The following is a 16,369-nucleotide window of genomic DNA, read 5'->3' as shown; positions in this document are numbered from 1 at the left end:
CACCCCCTCCCCTCTAGAACCCTCAGCTTCTTTTTCAGAGTCCATCATCTCTCATGGTTCATCTCCCCCTCCGATTTCCCCCCCTTCATTCTTCCCCTCTTCTTCTTCTTCTTCTTTTTTTTTTTTTTTTAACATATAATGTACTATTTGTTTCAGAGGTACAGGTCTGTGATTCAACAGTCTTGCACAATTCACAGCACTCACCACAGCACATACCCTCCCCATGTCTATCACCCAGCCACCCCATCCCTCCCATCCCCCACCACTCCAGCAACCCTCAGTTTGTTTCCTGAGATTAAGAATTCCTCTTTTTGATACATAGGATTTAACCCACAACTCCGGAGGAACTACACTACCAATTGAATTATAATAAAGGCTCAGGCATAAGTAGTTTCAAAAGCTGTACAGATACTTCTAATATACATCCAGGTTTGTGAAACACTCTCACAATACCAGTTATTTAGTCCTTGCCTCCTGATTAACTTCTTATGCGATCTCTCTATAACATCCTTCCAATCCTCAGATTCTCTTGCTTTTCCCTTGTATCTGGAGCTCTGCACCTCCAAAAGAAATTCAGCCCTTTAAATTTCTGTCAAGAGTAAACATGAATTCTTCAGACATTTCAGCAGCATTGATTGTACACACACACACACACACACACACACACACCACACACACACACACACACTGCTGTGATAACCCACTAACTGTTTTTGTTTTCAGTACCCTTTTAATTTCTGGACTCTGAAAATTTATATTATTTTCTTACACATGCAACCATGTATTAAAATGATTGGTTATTACTTTGTCTAACATTTCTCTTTGTTTTCCTTATTGCCAGAACTGTTCAATATGTTTTTCTAGGTCTCCTATTAGTCTCATTCTGCATATACTTCCTGGATGTTCCTTTTGACTTCCAAGGCTCTGTTATATCAGTAGTAATCACTTCCAAATCTATTGCTCCAGCCTATTTGTAGCTCCTAAAATTTCACTACTTCTTATACCCTCCTGCAGCCATTCCAAAATTTTTTTAGTTTTTCAAACATTTTATATACTGTGACTTCTGGGCCTTCAGGAATGCCATCTTTAGAATACACTAAAAGTAGTCCTTCCCCTCCTGCTCCCCTCCTGATTTAACTTAAACATATCATTCATATCAGCTTGTAGATTACTTCCTCTGGGGTGAATATCGAAGAGTAGTTTTGACTTCTGTTGTGGGTTGCAATAACACCTTATGTTTCTTCTATCATAGCATTTATCAGAAATTTATTGAAGTCACTTGTTTAAATATACTACAGGTATTTTTTCTACTAGATTGTAAGCACTGCGAGAAATGAAAATGCTGAACTTTGTATTTCCAGTGCTTAGCACTATTTTATTCATTCATATTCATTCATTCTAGGTGATCTGTCACTAAGGCCTAGAACTCTATCTGGTATAAAGCTCTCAATATTTTTATTGAATAAAACTTTTGAAATAGTTTTCTACTCTGTCTCAGAGTAGAAACTTGAGGTCAGAGATTTTAAGTAAGTATCCAAGGTCATATAATAATGAGTGTTAAAATCAGGCTTTCAACTCAGATTTGCCTGCCTACAAACTATGTTCTTTATATATACCTATGTGATGTCTAAAATGAGGTTTTTATGTAACAACAATGAAAGAGCAACAAAATGAAGATGATTTGTGGTACACTGTTTTCTTACGGTTTTCTCCGAAGTATATTTACTTAATTGGATCTTTTGAAGTCTGTCCTGTGCACGTACCAATTCTCAAGAGCCACAGCTGGTATCATTATCTAGAAATGTTATATATTTCCTCAAAGGATATAATCCTATAATCTATATAATTTTAAAAAGCACTATTTTCCTATATCCGTATTTAATTATGTACCTTAGAGTAGGTAATAAACAGAATTAAAATTTAAATGGGCTGCATAAAACACAGAGAGAATAATTAAATTTTCAGTCCTTACAAAAATGTTTCTGTGCTATAATTTTTTTTAAAGGGTATTGGTATGATCAGCATGGCATAAGGATAAAATAATATATTTTGGAATCAGTCACACTATTATTCAGATTTTACTCTGATACTGGCTGGTTATGCAGTGTATCCTCAGGCAAGTTATGCTGTTTTCTTTTACAAATCAGGGTTAGCAATAACAATTGCAGGGCTGTTGTGAAGAGTATAGGCAATGTATATACATAACTAGCCTAGTATCTCATACTCAATAAATAATAATATGTAACGTGAGCATTATCGTCTCCTTCAAATTTAGATAACACTTTCCTAACCCTGGACTCCTGTAATATTCTTACTTTGTCATTTATTTTGACTTGAATCTCCTATACATTTTCCCCATACTTAGTCACGATGGTCAACTTTATATACATACAAGATGTGGACTACATACTTTCGAATGGACCTATGATAACTTTATTTTGAGACTTCAATAATAAGTTACTTAGAAATATTCACTTTGAGCCCAAGAAGGAGAAAGAAGTAGGAAAATTCCTAGAGACAGGAAAGAAACAAATTAGATCTGAAAACTACCTTTAAGCTTTGTGTACTGGATAAATATAAGTACCATACCAACGATGATTACCCTTGAGAAGAGAGAAGATGTTGCCATTTACATAATATCATACATATAACCTGGCAATAAATTTTAAATGAAAGATATAATAGATAAATTGAGCATACCACCTGCAACAATAGAGATTTTTTAACAGTCCATTACTCCACATTAAATATTCTACAAGGTTGAAGTCACCACAGAAATAAAATATAGTTTTCTTTTCTTTAGTGTAATTTTAATATAAAATGTAAGCCACTTTCATTCATAAATTTTTCTCTTCAGAGTTAATCAGGTAATCTTTCCAAGTGTCCTTCAGTGTGTCTCATGGGAGATCCAAAGTCAAAGTCGAGAAAGAAAAGATTGTGTTTAATATTTAAGTCTTTTTCAAATATAAGAATTCATAATGGTATCTTAAAAAGAACAAATACCTAGAAACAGACTGAACTACCAGATACTATTTTCAACTTTTAAATTAATGCTAATATGGAAGAACAGAGAAAATGTTAAATTTATTTTAAGAAGATTTTGTTTTATTTTTTAGGAGAAAGAGTATATTGTCATTAGACCTCTTACTATCGGATACCTGTGATAAGATACTAAGAAATTATGGATACAGTATTTTCCAATGTTAGTGAAAAGTGAAGTGCCTTATATTATACTTAAATTTTTGATGGAACTCCTTCTAAAGTGTGTTGCACATTTGACTGCATTATTAAGCAGAGAAAATCCAAAGATAATTTTAACATATTAAATTTATTCTTCTATTTTTTTTCCTGAAGTTCAGTTACTATCTTTTACTGGATTGCTATGATAATCCCAGGAGTTATTCGGTAGATAAACCCTATTTTTGCTACATTAAATGCCTTCAGGGTGTTGTGTTTTTCCAGATGACCTTTCTTCTGACTTCTTGACCTTTAGGACTTTAAGAACCTGAGAGATCGTGTTACAAACCACATGTCTGTCACCAGAGAGGCTGTGTGATTTACTCAATGTCACAGTGCTTTGTCAAGGAAACAGAAATGAAACATTAGTAACTTCACTCCCTTAGTCCTGTCCCTTCAATTAATGCCTTTGTTCTTTTTAGTGATTTGTCCTATGCTTTCTTCTAGTTACCCTTTTCTTAAATTCTATATAATTTACCTTTGGTCATATAAATTAAGTCAGACAAGGAGGTAGCCAAGAGAAATAATGTAACTAAGTATTAAGTAAAAAAATAAATCAGAAATGAGGTACAACTATTTAAGAACACATACCCATTATATGCAAGTACGTATGTTACATTCACTGTGCGCAGATATAGCATTCGTTTCCTTAGAGATTGAATGTACACTGGGTTTTAGATTATTTTATTTACTTTAAAAGTTTTTACCTTTTGGGGGCTAACTTCCAGATTTTTTTGGCGGGGGGGACAGTTTTTAGACTTAGGATCTAAGAGGTAGACTCTTACAGGTCACTTGAAAAACTTCCCAATGAAGTAGTGCCAAATTTCAGAGGTCTCCAAATGCTTGGGGTGATTTATTTTTTTCCTAGTTAAATGTATGATGTTGGTTAATATGTTCCTAAGTTTATAGAAGAGAGATTAAAAATGTGAATTAGCCTATTCTAAATTCAAAAAGATGCAATGTTATTTTTAAAAGTTAGATCTCATCATATCTTAGAATCTGCTTTTTGTTTTTTACTCATTTTAACCATTACTTATGCTGATATTTTGTTTAAAGTCATTATTCATGTTTACTGTACATCTTTGAAACATTAAATGTTTATCTGAAGAAGAAAACATATTTTAGACAACATCCCTGTTGATTCTTGAAACATAAACACCTAAGTTTTCATTATATTGTCAGGTAACAAAAGAAAACTCTCTTAGAAGTATTGATTAAATTATGCCTTGGGCGTTTTCACATTTCTTTTGAGTGCTTCCCCTTATATGTCAGAAAATTTGTTGAGTTGCTGCATGGATAACTTTTGATATAGTCTTTTATCTCTTCGTATCAGTAAGTGATTGCCTCCTCTTCTGTCTTTGAAGCATATTTAGGCTCTGATCACATTTTTTTTTTTGGTTTTGAAAAGTTAAATTTATTCTAAAATGTATATCTTGAGGCATGTCTTTGGTAATCACAAAATTTAATTAAGATTTGTTCAGTTTTAGAATAATATCCATTCAAATTCCAATACCTCAGGGGGATATACTCAAATGTAAACTCACACAAAGAAATTGTTTTTTAAGAAGTAGAAAGCAAGTAATCAATACCATATCAACCAGATCTGAGTCTACCACTTTTCTTACATATTGGACAAGTTACCAGTACTAGAGATGGCTTTCACTTGTAGTCTGTTCACTGGATGCTGTTGCTGGTCAGTCTGGCTGATTCTCTTTTCCCAGCTCAACTACACAGTAGAGAGAGTTCTCACAGCCTCCAAAGTTGACTTATTGTTTTATTACCATTTTAAGAATGAGGATGAATATTATAGCCTTCAATTTAATTTGAAATATTATTTTGAAGATAATACACAACCTATGTCTTTGTGACTATCATGAAAAATTAATTTGCTCACATTTTACTATTCTAGCTAGTTGTGACCTGCCAAAAACTGTAGGTTAATATAGACTTTAACTTTAAAATGTCATAGTTTTTAAGGGAAAAATATAAGTCATTCTATAAACATTATAACAATGTCATTCAAAATCCTTATTTCCTAAAGACACCATCACCAATGTGCTTAACTGGTGAAAATACTAAGAAAATGCTCAGTAACATGATTTCAAATATTTTGTAAAGTCCTAACTCTTAGAAAGGAACAATGCAGAATAGGTCTAGATGGAACCCCTGGGAAGCATAACTATTAGACCAGCCCAAGGCCCAAGGGCCAATATTCCAAACCTTCTTATCAGTGGTGCAGTGCAGGGAATACAAACAGTCCTTCATCAAATGATTCCCGTAGGCTTTCAGTCATTGTAAAGTACGCATTTAAAAAATACTAAAAGTATGGGTATCCTATGCCCTTAAGAAGTTTATGTCACTATATTTGTTTATCTACTGTTTCCTCTGCCTTTTGTGGAGGACAGGGGTGGAGTTCTGGTCACATTGGCAAATGAGATACAAATTAAATCAAGCACAGTCAATAACATCTTCCCTATTGAATGTTTTTATATCTTTCATAGAATTTCCAACTTGTGAGCCACTAACTCAATTTATATGCAAAAGTGGAAGATGCATTAGCAGCAAATGGCACTGCGACTCTGGCAAGTACCAAATGTTCCCAGTATTGCGCTGATTTGATTGGGGGCCCGGCTGTCGGTGCTGCTTCACCTCCTTCAGACGTAGTTTGTACGAGAAGTTTGCAGAGCCAAGCAAAATGGCTAAGACAAGTGTTGAGAGGGCACCTGGCACATCAGTGGGGATTAGCATTAAGGATAATGGAACTCGATATCTGTCCCTTGGGGCTATAAAGAGATTGGTGTTCAGATATTATGCTGGACATAGTCTAAGTCTGCAGACGTGAAGTAAAGGGGACAATTGAGGAAATGACCTGGATGATTCAGGTTCTCTGAAACATCGATGTAAAGTGCTCTGTCACCTCAGGATGGAGGAGTTTATAAATTATTATGGAATTATCCGAATGGTCTCAACTCTGCCACCTTGCTCTTTATGTACAAATAATGTTTGCTTTCTTATACTCAATTGTGTCATTATGCTAAATTATGCCAAACACAGGTAAATGAATTATGTATAAATTATACATTCTCACTCACTGATTTCAATTTAATCTATTTTCACTTCACATTCCTCTCACCTCCCTCCTGCAACAGTTGTTAATAAAGAATATAAATCATTGCTAAAGATAGTGACAATTTCCCAGTATAAATGCACACTTATGAGTCAGTAGGGGAAGGGTACATAGTGACTCCTCCTGTTGAGAATAGAGAAGAAGGGTCTGAATTAATGATATGGTAATAAACTCGGGGGCATCGGGATTATAGGTCTAAGCAATAATTTTCCACGATAATTGTATCACCAGCTGTATCATTTCATGAAATTCTTGCAATCACCATTGTCCTCCCATTTTATAATTATTTCATGCTGCATAGATTTGTTCAGCCAATGGTTAGTCATTTCTGAGGGAAATAGAACTTAAGCTTTAAAATCCAAAGGCAAGGATTATTTTCCCTCTTCGTTTAGTAGTTGATGTTCAATCAGAAGCTGAACAGTATCGGAATGAAGATAATCCCCCCACTGTTCATGGGAAATGCTGATCATTAATTTATCATTCTTTTATCAAAAACAAGAGAATACTCTATATGGCAAAAAGAAATGGTAGATATTTCATAAGGAGTATTTTCTTCCTGGATCAGTTTTCACTCCCTTGATGTTGATGCTTCTTTCCAGATGATGACTGCGGGGATGGCAGTGATGAGGTTGGCTGTGTTCACTCTTGCTTGGATAATCAGTTCAGATGTTCCAATGGCAGATGCATCCCAGGCCATTGGGCCTGTGATGGTGACAATGACTGTGGAGACTTCAGTGATGAAGCCCAAACCAATTGTACCAGGGAAGGTTAGTAATTTTGTGAAGCTATGAACTCTCAGTTTAAATTGATATATAATATTTAAGTATTTCAGAATGAATATTATATAAAAATAATTTACTCAGTGGATAAAAAATATATGTATTTGGAACAGTGTAAAATAATTGAGCGATCACTTTCCTTTCTCTCTTTAACTTCTCTGGTTTCTCATCTTAACACCTCCTTATACTTTGATACCTTCTGTGGTGTTTGCTTCCTACTTTCATTAGATGCTTTACTTACCACTCCTTTAATCCCCTCCAACTTCTAAATCGCTGAACCCCAAACCCACCCCAAAAGGAAAACAAACAAACAAAAAACAAGAAAGGCATAATTTTTATTTTATTTCAACACCAAACTTGTTTCTTTAAGGCTTGAAATACCCCCTATTAAGTGATGATGTGTTCCCACTGATTAACTTCTGGAATGTAAGCTAAGAGGAGACTGTGACTGTGGGCCTCAGCATTATCCATGGGCAGACCGGACTCTGTCATTTGCAAAGTTTGATCAGCCATAGGTCATGTTAATAAATTAGAAATCATGTTGGAACTATCACAGAAAAAAATCATTAGCCTGGCAAAAATGCATACAATCAGTAACTTTTTAAAAGATTTTATTTATTTATTTGAGAGAGAGATAGTGAGAGAACATGAATGGTGTGGGGAGGGGAAGAGGGAGAAGCAGACTCCTTGCTGAGCAGGGAGCCTGACCTGGGGCTCCAGGATCATGACTGGAGTTGAAGGCAGACTCTTAACCTACTGAGCCACTTATGCGCCCCCAGTAACATTTTTTTTGAAGTAGAAGTTTTCTTTCTCCTTAAGAAATTGGAAGAATTTGTCATTCATTCTTTCATGTATTCCACAAATATTTATTGAAAACTTTTCATGTGCCAGGGACTGTGCTTGTACCAAAAGATGGATAAAAGGATGAAGAAACGTGGTCCCTGTTCAGTATTTAAAATCTAGCATGCAAACGGACAATAAAGTATTTATTTAATGAATTGGATGCTGGGGTGGGGGGCATATACTGCACGGTCATAAGAAAGGAATCATTTTCAAAGTGTTTTCCAAGGGCATATATTTGTCTTCTGCAAATATTTAACAACTTATAAAATGGAAAATTTCTATATTTTTTTCTCTGACATGATTCCTTTTGTCTTTCTTTTGTTTCCTCTCTCTGTCACTTCCTCCCTCCCTCCCTCTCCTCTTTCCCTTTTTCTCTTTCTTTTTTTTCTTTCTATCCCACCCCTATTTATCTCTATCTCATTTTTTTGTCCTTTTCTCTCTTACTTTAGTTGGTTCACTAATATATAGGAACTAGAGCTTTTTACTTATCACTAACCTTGCATGTAGAAAGAAAAGGTGTACAAAAATATATTTTCCTTTTTTTCTTATATGTTGGAAACATTCATCTGGGGTATGGTTGACATGTCATTACTAAGTTACGCTTTGAATATAAACTGCATTTCCCCCCACCTCACAGATGTCTTTGTGGGCTCCTCATGAGGTGTACATCTGTGGTCTGCTGGCACTGCCCCTGATATGCTGTGAAAGATAAATTGCCCCAAAGTCAATTTACTTTCATCTCAGAAGTGAGATCCCATCCCTCTTTTCTATGTGAATTTGTCTCTAAGTTAAAATGATCATTGCACATTAAGAAGTTTTGGAGAGATTGCTTTAGCTTCATGAGTATCTATAGTGAGGGGCCCATCCCCTGGTAGCCTCACTAGATAATTTCTTAGGTTTGGATTATTATAGAATCAGTGTCTATTTAATATTAATGACCTTTACCTTTAGAGCACCTCAATTTCACAAGTATGTTACTGTAAAGGATATACTGTCAATGTGAATACCATGCATTTCTAATGTGGTTACGGTATTATACATACTAAAGAAATGATCCAGATAATCTACATGATTCTTGGATATGTTTCAAGCAAAGAATGAGAACTTCCTGAACTAATTTATATTTATCAGATTATAAATTCCCTAATCAAATATTCTATTTGGTGAATACAAGTTGCAGGAATTGGAGAAAGCATGGGGATATTCTAGGATGACTTTGATACAAGACAATTCAGAGTGTTTCAGAGGGCATTCAAATATTTTTATCCATCATTATTTTATGTATTCTGATATGGAAGTTGTAAAATAATCATGACAGATAGAATTGTTAAAGCTGATCAGGAAAGTCATTTTGCACATGCAAGCTTTGTAAGGCCATTGCCAAAGTAAAGTAGAAATTTGATGCAATTAGTCATATAATTTAGTCTCGAAACCTGCTGTGGAAGAAAGAGCAGGGGATTCTAGCTTAAGTTTCAAGACAGGCTGTCAAAACTGATCAAATCCACCATATAATTGCTCAGCACTTTGCTGTACATTGCCTGGGTTAAAAGAGCATGTGTGTAGTTTCTCTCAACTCAAATTGTTTTCAAAAGGGCAAAAATACTCTTGAGTTAACTTTTAATAGTAAAGGAGCAGAAGAAACCAGGAAATGGAACATTCCATATATTATCCCCTTTTTAGAAAATTCCTGAATTTAAGTTCATTCATATTCTCTCTGAAACCACTTTCAAAAAAGAATTTCTATAGTGATGATCATTTTTTTCGTCATTAGTGTGACTAATATGTGGGGAGACTATTAATTGCTAGTCCCCTTCTAGATAAATTTATATTCATCTCCTTCCCCTTAATGTTGTGATGGTCTTTCCTCTCACTTCCAAGCTCCCTTACTAGGCAAACAAGACGCAGTATCTTTAGAAAGCACTGCACACACGCATGCACACACAGAGTCTACAAGCAAGAGGTGAATAGAAAGACAATCCATAGCACAATGATTCCTTCCTTTGCATCATTGCCTGTTTATCATTAATTTAGCTCTGGTTTCTTTTTTGGTTCTGACTACTTTGGTTGGCACATATTTCTATAGTGAGTCTTTTGTAAAGCTACTGCGTGAATAGTTTTTACAAATGGAAAAAATAAGTGACCCTCAAGCAATTGGGTATGAGGGAACTCCCTTTAGAGCCTTAGGCCTGGTCATTTATTAAGTATTAAAAAGTTTTGTAAAAAGATGGTTTTACCTGTGAAGACATGAAGAGTGGAGTTAAAATGAGATTTCAGTCTTTTCTTACAAGTCTTTAACTCTCTGTCTAGAAGGAAAAATAAGACAGAGAGAGAGAGAGAAAGAAAGGAAAAGAAAGAAAGAAAGAAAGAAAGAAAGAAAGAAAGAAAGAAAGAAAGAAGAAAGAAAGAAAGAAAGAAAGAAGAAAGAAAGAAAGAAAGAAAGGAAGGAAGGAAGGAAGGAAGGAAGAAAGAAAGAAAAAAGAAAGGAAGGAAGGAAGGAAGGAAGGAAGGAAGGAAGGAAAGAAGGAAGGAAGAAAGAAAGAAGGAAGGAAGAAAGAAAGAAAGAAAAAAGGAGACTGGACATATGCATCTATAAAATAAAAAATATATAGAATTAATCTTATTGTTGACAGTTTAATTCATTTGAATTATGTATACTTTTGTTCTTCTACCCTTTTGGGAATAGTCTTAACCAAATTTTCCCAAGGAATAAGGCATTTCTAAAGCAAACATAAAATTTTTTTTTAGTATCTTTAGACAGCTATTCTTTAGGTCAATTTCCATTCAGAAATTGTTGTAAAAATTTATACCCAATAATTTCAGCACAGACCTGATGGGATAATAGAACAGGTTTCTCTAGAATTGATTTTGCCTAAATTTTGCAATTTCGCCTAAATGCAACTGAAATATCCCTCAAATATTTGGATTTTTCTTTACTTTGAAGGGACATCTGATCCTGATTTATGGTCACTGTTCTTTAATGCCTTCTGTTTGGCTGTCTACAAAGGGAATATTTACTGCCAGGTGCACTAGGCACATGAGCTGGGTGATAGAACATATGTGATCTTTTATTTACATCACAAATGCAAATTAAATGCAAATTTGAAATTAAGTATGTATTGACCTTCAATTTTGATTTATTATGAATAATCTTTAACAAGTTCCCAAATCCATTAGGCAGTTAAGTGTATAACATTATTAATATGTATTCCTACACATGGTCATATTCTTCTGCTTTAACTGCTTAACTCTGTTTCTGCTTTGGAAACTTTCACTTTTTTGGGGGCTCTGTCCTCTTTCATTCATTTATTCCTTCATTCATTCATTTGCCTTACTACTTCCCTGTTCACAGATATAAGAAGGAAGCTAGAATAATTTTGTCTTTGTAGTTTCATAGTCAAGTACGATATCTGATACACAGTTAATGCTCAGTAAATAATTATTGAGTGAAAGAGTTTATTTCTTGACCACAAAATTTGATTAGACCCTCAGAATTCAACCCTTATTCATTTTGTGTTACTAGTAACTTTCTTTTCTGTTTCTTTGCCTTATCCCCAGATCCTGGAGTTTATTTTCATGATGATGTTTAAGACTAGGCATACTGATCTATTCACGTACATCTCCTTAATAAAGTGTAATCACTTTCATTTATCCAATAAATACTTGCACTTTCAGTCCAGGATTCAATAAAATAAAATAGATAGGACATCTCCCTTATCTTGTATTAGTGTTTATTTATTTTTGTTTACATCCTCTCTGTCCAATAGATAGTACTTTCCAGAAAGATAGGAAGAGTTTAATTTTTCTAGTATCTGTTATTTAACAGTAAGTGAGTGAGAAGATCCCATTAGTAATAATTCAGTGTTGGGAGGAGGAGTTAGCACATGTTGGCCACCCACTAGTTGCCAGGCATTTGACATTTGTTATTCCATTTAGTCCTAACAATAGGATTACTCAGAGAGGTTAAAATACTTGCCTGGGATTACACAGTTGGAGTTTCAAGCAAAGATTTTCTGTTCTTTATTCTTCCATCGAGCTCCCTGCTTGTGTAATGATGGAATATAATTCACCCCTTCCCTTTTTTTCTAACTCTTTATGCATAACATTTATATGATCTCCAAATAATTACTATGTTTTTCTCCATTGCATTCTCATTTTTCTTTAAGAGAAAAGAAAGAACTTTCTACTTGTTACAGGTCATTGTAATGATATTTCCCAAAGAGTACTAGAAGGAAACTGAAACATTATATTAAATAACCGCAGTAAATCTGCCTGTCTCTTTTTTTGGTTTGTTTGTTTCTGTTCTTTCACTCCCACAACTCTCCTTGATAAAGTAGATTCTGAAACTTTGTCATTACAATAGCTGTGGACATTCCCACAAAGACAATTTCTTCAGTCACCCAAAGAATCTTAGTCTGCCATAAAAGTTTCACCTCATAGACTTAGAAAATTTAGAAAGCTGGGAGAAAATGAAAGATCATTCAGTTCAGTTATTTTATCAGGCAGATGAGAAAAAGGGCTCATTTAGATAAAATTATTCTTATGAGTATATAACAGTAATAAAAACATGCTGCTTCCTAAAAGGAGTTGATCATGTTCTGTGTTAGAGATTTGAGACTGAAAACTTTTAGCCAGGAAGACATTTTCAGGACAGGTTTTGGATTTTTTTTTTTTTTTTAGATTTTATTTATTTATTTGACAGAGGGAGGCACAGCGAGAGAGGGAACACAAGCAGGGGCAGAGGGAGAGGGAAAGCTGGCTCCCCACCGTGCAGGGAGCCCGATGTGGGCCTCAATCCCAGGACCCTGAGAACATGACCTGAACTGAAGACAGACGCTTAACCAGCTGAGCCACCCAGGTGCCCCAGAGATTTTGGATATAAATGATTATGCTAAATTCTTTGTGGAAAATCCAGGAAAATCAGACTGTAAGGTCAATCAAAAAGGGATAATATCCTACCTAAGGACATTGAATGCACCCAGAGGAGTGCAGTTATCAAAACTCGATTTGTGGCCGAAGACTTAGGTTACACATTGAAGCATGGAGAGAATGGAAATTAAAACCACTATCTCTTGACTTCTGGTCTATATCCTATCCCATCTCAGCTGAACCCATCACGTTTTTAGCAGCACAGTTTAATCCTAACAACATAGGAAACAAGATGCCAATAAATACTATACACAGTCAGACTCAATCATCTGTTTTGTTTTTCTTTTATGAAAATATTCTGAAGGTGCTTTCAATTAATTTTTACTAAAACACACAATCAAAATAACTGCTGCTATGTCTCACTGAATTTTATTGAGAATAAAATATTGTCTTTGAATTTGAAGAAATTAGCAAATTATGTAGTCAGCAAAATCGTATGATCTTCTCTTCTAGTGACTTTTAATTATCCTCCTTTAATGAAAACATGGACTGTTTTCTGATAAAATACAAGTAAAAGCAAATTAAAACTTCATCTACTTTTAGAGAGGTATAATAACCACTTTCAATGAGATACCAATTGTCTGGCTTAACTTTATTCTCTCGCAGATTGATTTATTTTCCTCAGGAAATGTTAACACTGAGATATCAAAACAATGTTAATTATGAATGGATTTTATCCATAGGAAACCTCTTTTTGTTTTCTCGGACAAAATAGCTCTTTAAAGGTCATTTTAACCTCAATACTGCAAACAACTTTTACATCAAGAGAAAGAAGACTCAAGGCTTTTGAATCCATTAATAACAAAGCCTGTTTTGAGAATCCATAATGTTTCGAGCATTATCTGTGATTATCAGGACAATTAAAGGGAATCAGATAAGTATAATTTTAAAAATAAAATATTAAAAAGGTTCATAAAAATAGGAAGAAAGAAGTCAATTATCTTCATCTTAACTATACAGAAAATAACAGATCTACACTTATTCTTAGATAAATTTAGCTCTTGTAGTGACAATAATTATGCATCTTGACACTAAGCAGAAGAACATCTCTTGTTTTTTAAAAGATATAATTAATAACAAAAGTCAATAGGTAACAAAAAGACTTAATTTTAATGAAGAACCTCAGCCTGTTTCCTCTTCTTTTAATAGAGCCGAAAAATAAGGGCAAGAGTTAATTAATTTCCACAGTCTTAAATTCTGCTTCCTTATTCTCCCATTGTGGGTAATGATCAGTGAAATGGTAGGACTTCAGGCATTCAGCAGAAAATAGACAAATTAAAACAAACAAACAAACAAACAAACAAAACAGAAAAGAGACAAGGGGCATGGATGATCTACAAAATAATTAATTCACCTCTCAGTAATTGAGTAGGGCCATGCTCTTGTGAGAGTGAAGAAATAAGCAATAGGATAGAACTTTGCCTTTTTCCTGTATAAATAGTTGGTAGTTAGATTCTTTCAGAACCTATTTGAACTGTCAGCCTTTGTTCCTTTATTTATCAACTGAACTTGTACTTAGATATCGTATTCCTGCAATGTAATGATCAGATTTATTCACTTTTTGTTAGGAAATTTATTTTGGTTTTAGGATGGTATTTGTGTACACATGGGCCTCCCAAGGAAAATGAATTGTCATTATTTGCATCTAAAACCTTTCCACAAATAACTTTGGTGCATAAGAGCATCCACTTAAATTGCCATGACCTTCCTGGAACAGAATATTCACTGGTATCAGAATCTTTCAGCACAGCATGTTGTTATTGCTGATATGTATGCACTTTAATGGTATTTTCTATGAATCATAACCAGAATTTACCCCATTTTAGAACAGGAGTTGGCAAATATTTTCTGTAAAAGGTCGGATAGTAAATATTTTAGATTTTGCCTATTGCAACTACCTAACTCCACTGTTCTGGAACAAAAGAAGCCATAGAGTATATGTCTACAAATGATTATGGCTGTGTTTCAATAAAACTTTATTTATGACAACAGGTAGTGGACCAAAATTGGTCCACAGGTCATAGCTTGCTGACCCATTATTTAAAACACAAGTAGAGACACACTCTAAAGGAACTATAATCTTAAATAATCCTTTATGCCCATTCCATAGAATCAATCTTAAAAGACAAAGGCAAAAAATAATGGGCAGGAAAACAAGGCCAAAAAAAGAAAAGATAAGCCATTAATAATTTCTAAATAATATTCTCTGGCCTTTCCTCAAACATATGCCTTATGTGTGTGTGTGTGTGTATACATATATATGCTTATACACATTCTTTCTACATAGGAATGTTCCACATTATTTTAAAATATCAAATTAAATAATGTAATATTTAAAATTTTGTTCCAGTAAATATTTGATGCCTGTTGTGAGCTAAGCATATTGCTAAGCCAAGAGGTAAATTCCAAATGTAAAATATCTGTATTGCCACCTGTTTTAGTTAATAGTTGGTATCTAACATAGCTATTAAGGTGATTGGCTAATTTGAACAGTAAATGGAAAAACAGATTTCTCAATTACACAGCCAATTCAACAGACTAATACATTCTGTACACTAATATTTAGATAATGTAGAAGTTCATCATTCCCATGATATGTTAAATTCTAAATGGAATGCTCATGGTAGAGTTCCAAATATCAAAACTTAATTTAATTTAATTATTATTATTTTAGAGAGAGGGAAGGGTGGGGAGGGGCAGAGGGAAAGGGAGAGAATGAATCCTAAGCAGGCGTCCAGTGCGGAGCCCAATGCAGGGCTGGATCTCACAACCCCGAGATCGTGCATGACCTGAGCCAAAATCTAGTGAGATGCTTAACTGACTGAGCCACCCAGGCACCCCAAAACTTAATTTTAATGAACTAAAAACAATGTTTTATTTGCTTTACATAGATTTTGCTTCTATATTTTACCTTACTGGGGGATATTTAGTGTCATGAATTGAAATTCTGCTACAATATATTTTTTGTGTCTATATGTCTATGCGTTTTCAACACTCAAATCATTTTAGTATTACAATAATTGAATTTGTGTTTAGGTATCCACACATTGTTTCCCATTTCCTTCTCTTCAACTTTTCTTTTTTTTTTTTTTCTTCTCTTTTACTTCCACTTTTCTAACTGAACCAGACAGTAAACATTAAAGATTTGAAATATGGTCTCTTATTTATTATTAAAGTTCCCATTAAATCCCATGTCCTAATAAATGGTTTTGATAGTTCCATCCGCTTTCTTATCAGGATAATCTCCAGTGAGGGCTACATGCAAAGGTAAAAAGAGTTTGTAGAATTGAAAGTAAAACACAAAAACCATGCCCTGTATGTTGGGGTGGAAGGGAGTGAGGGGCGGTCAGGTTAATAACCAAATGGTAACATCTATAACCTAGATGACACGCAGGCCATCATCAAGGTCCACTGGGATGAGGACAAGTTGAAGAGGGGAGGCTCTGGGCTTGACTTC

At 34.4% G+C, this 16,369-nt stretch overlaps 1 protein-coding gene across 2 annotated transcripts in view; it reads left to right on the top strand.

The window, feature by feature from the left end:
• Positions 1-16,369, top strand: part of LRP1B (LDL receptor related protein 1B) — a 1,832,840-nt gene that overhangs the window by 1,152,173 nt on the left and 664,298 nt on the right. For both annotated transcript variants that reach the window (XR_013447098.1, XM_078070743.1), the window contains exons 19-20: positions 5,739-5,819; positions 6,964-7,131. Coding sequence is in view for 1 of the 2 variants with exons in the window: in XM_078070743.1 (XP_077926869.1) it covers positions 5,739-5,819; positions 6,964-7,131 (249 nt within the window). In the remaining variant the exon portion in view is untranslated. The remainder of the gene's footprint in view (positions 1-5,738; positions 5,820-6,963; positions 7,132-16,369) is intronic.

Source organism: Halichoerus grypus, chromosome 4 (assembly GCF_964656455.1).
Source record: "Halichoerus grypus chromosome 4, mHalGry1.hap1.1, whole genome shotgun sequence".
NCBI lineage: Eukaryota > Metazoa > Chordata > Mammalia > Carnivora > Phocidae > Halichoerus > Halichoerus grypus.
This window is presented reverse-complemented; position numbering and strand designations above follow the sequence as displayed.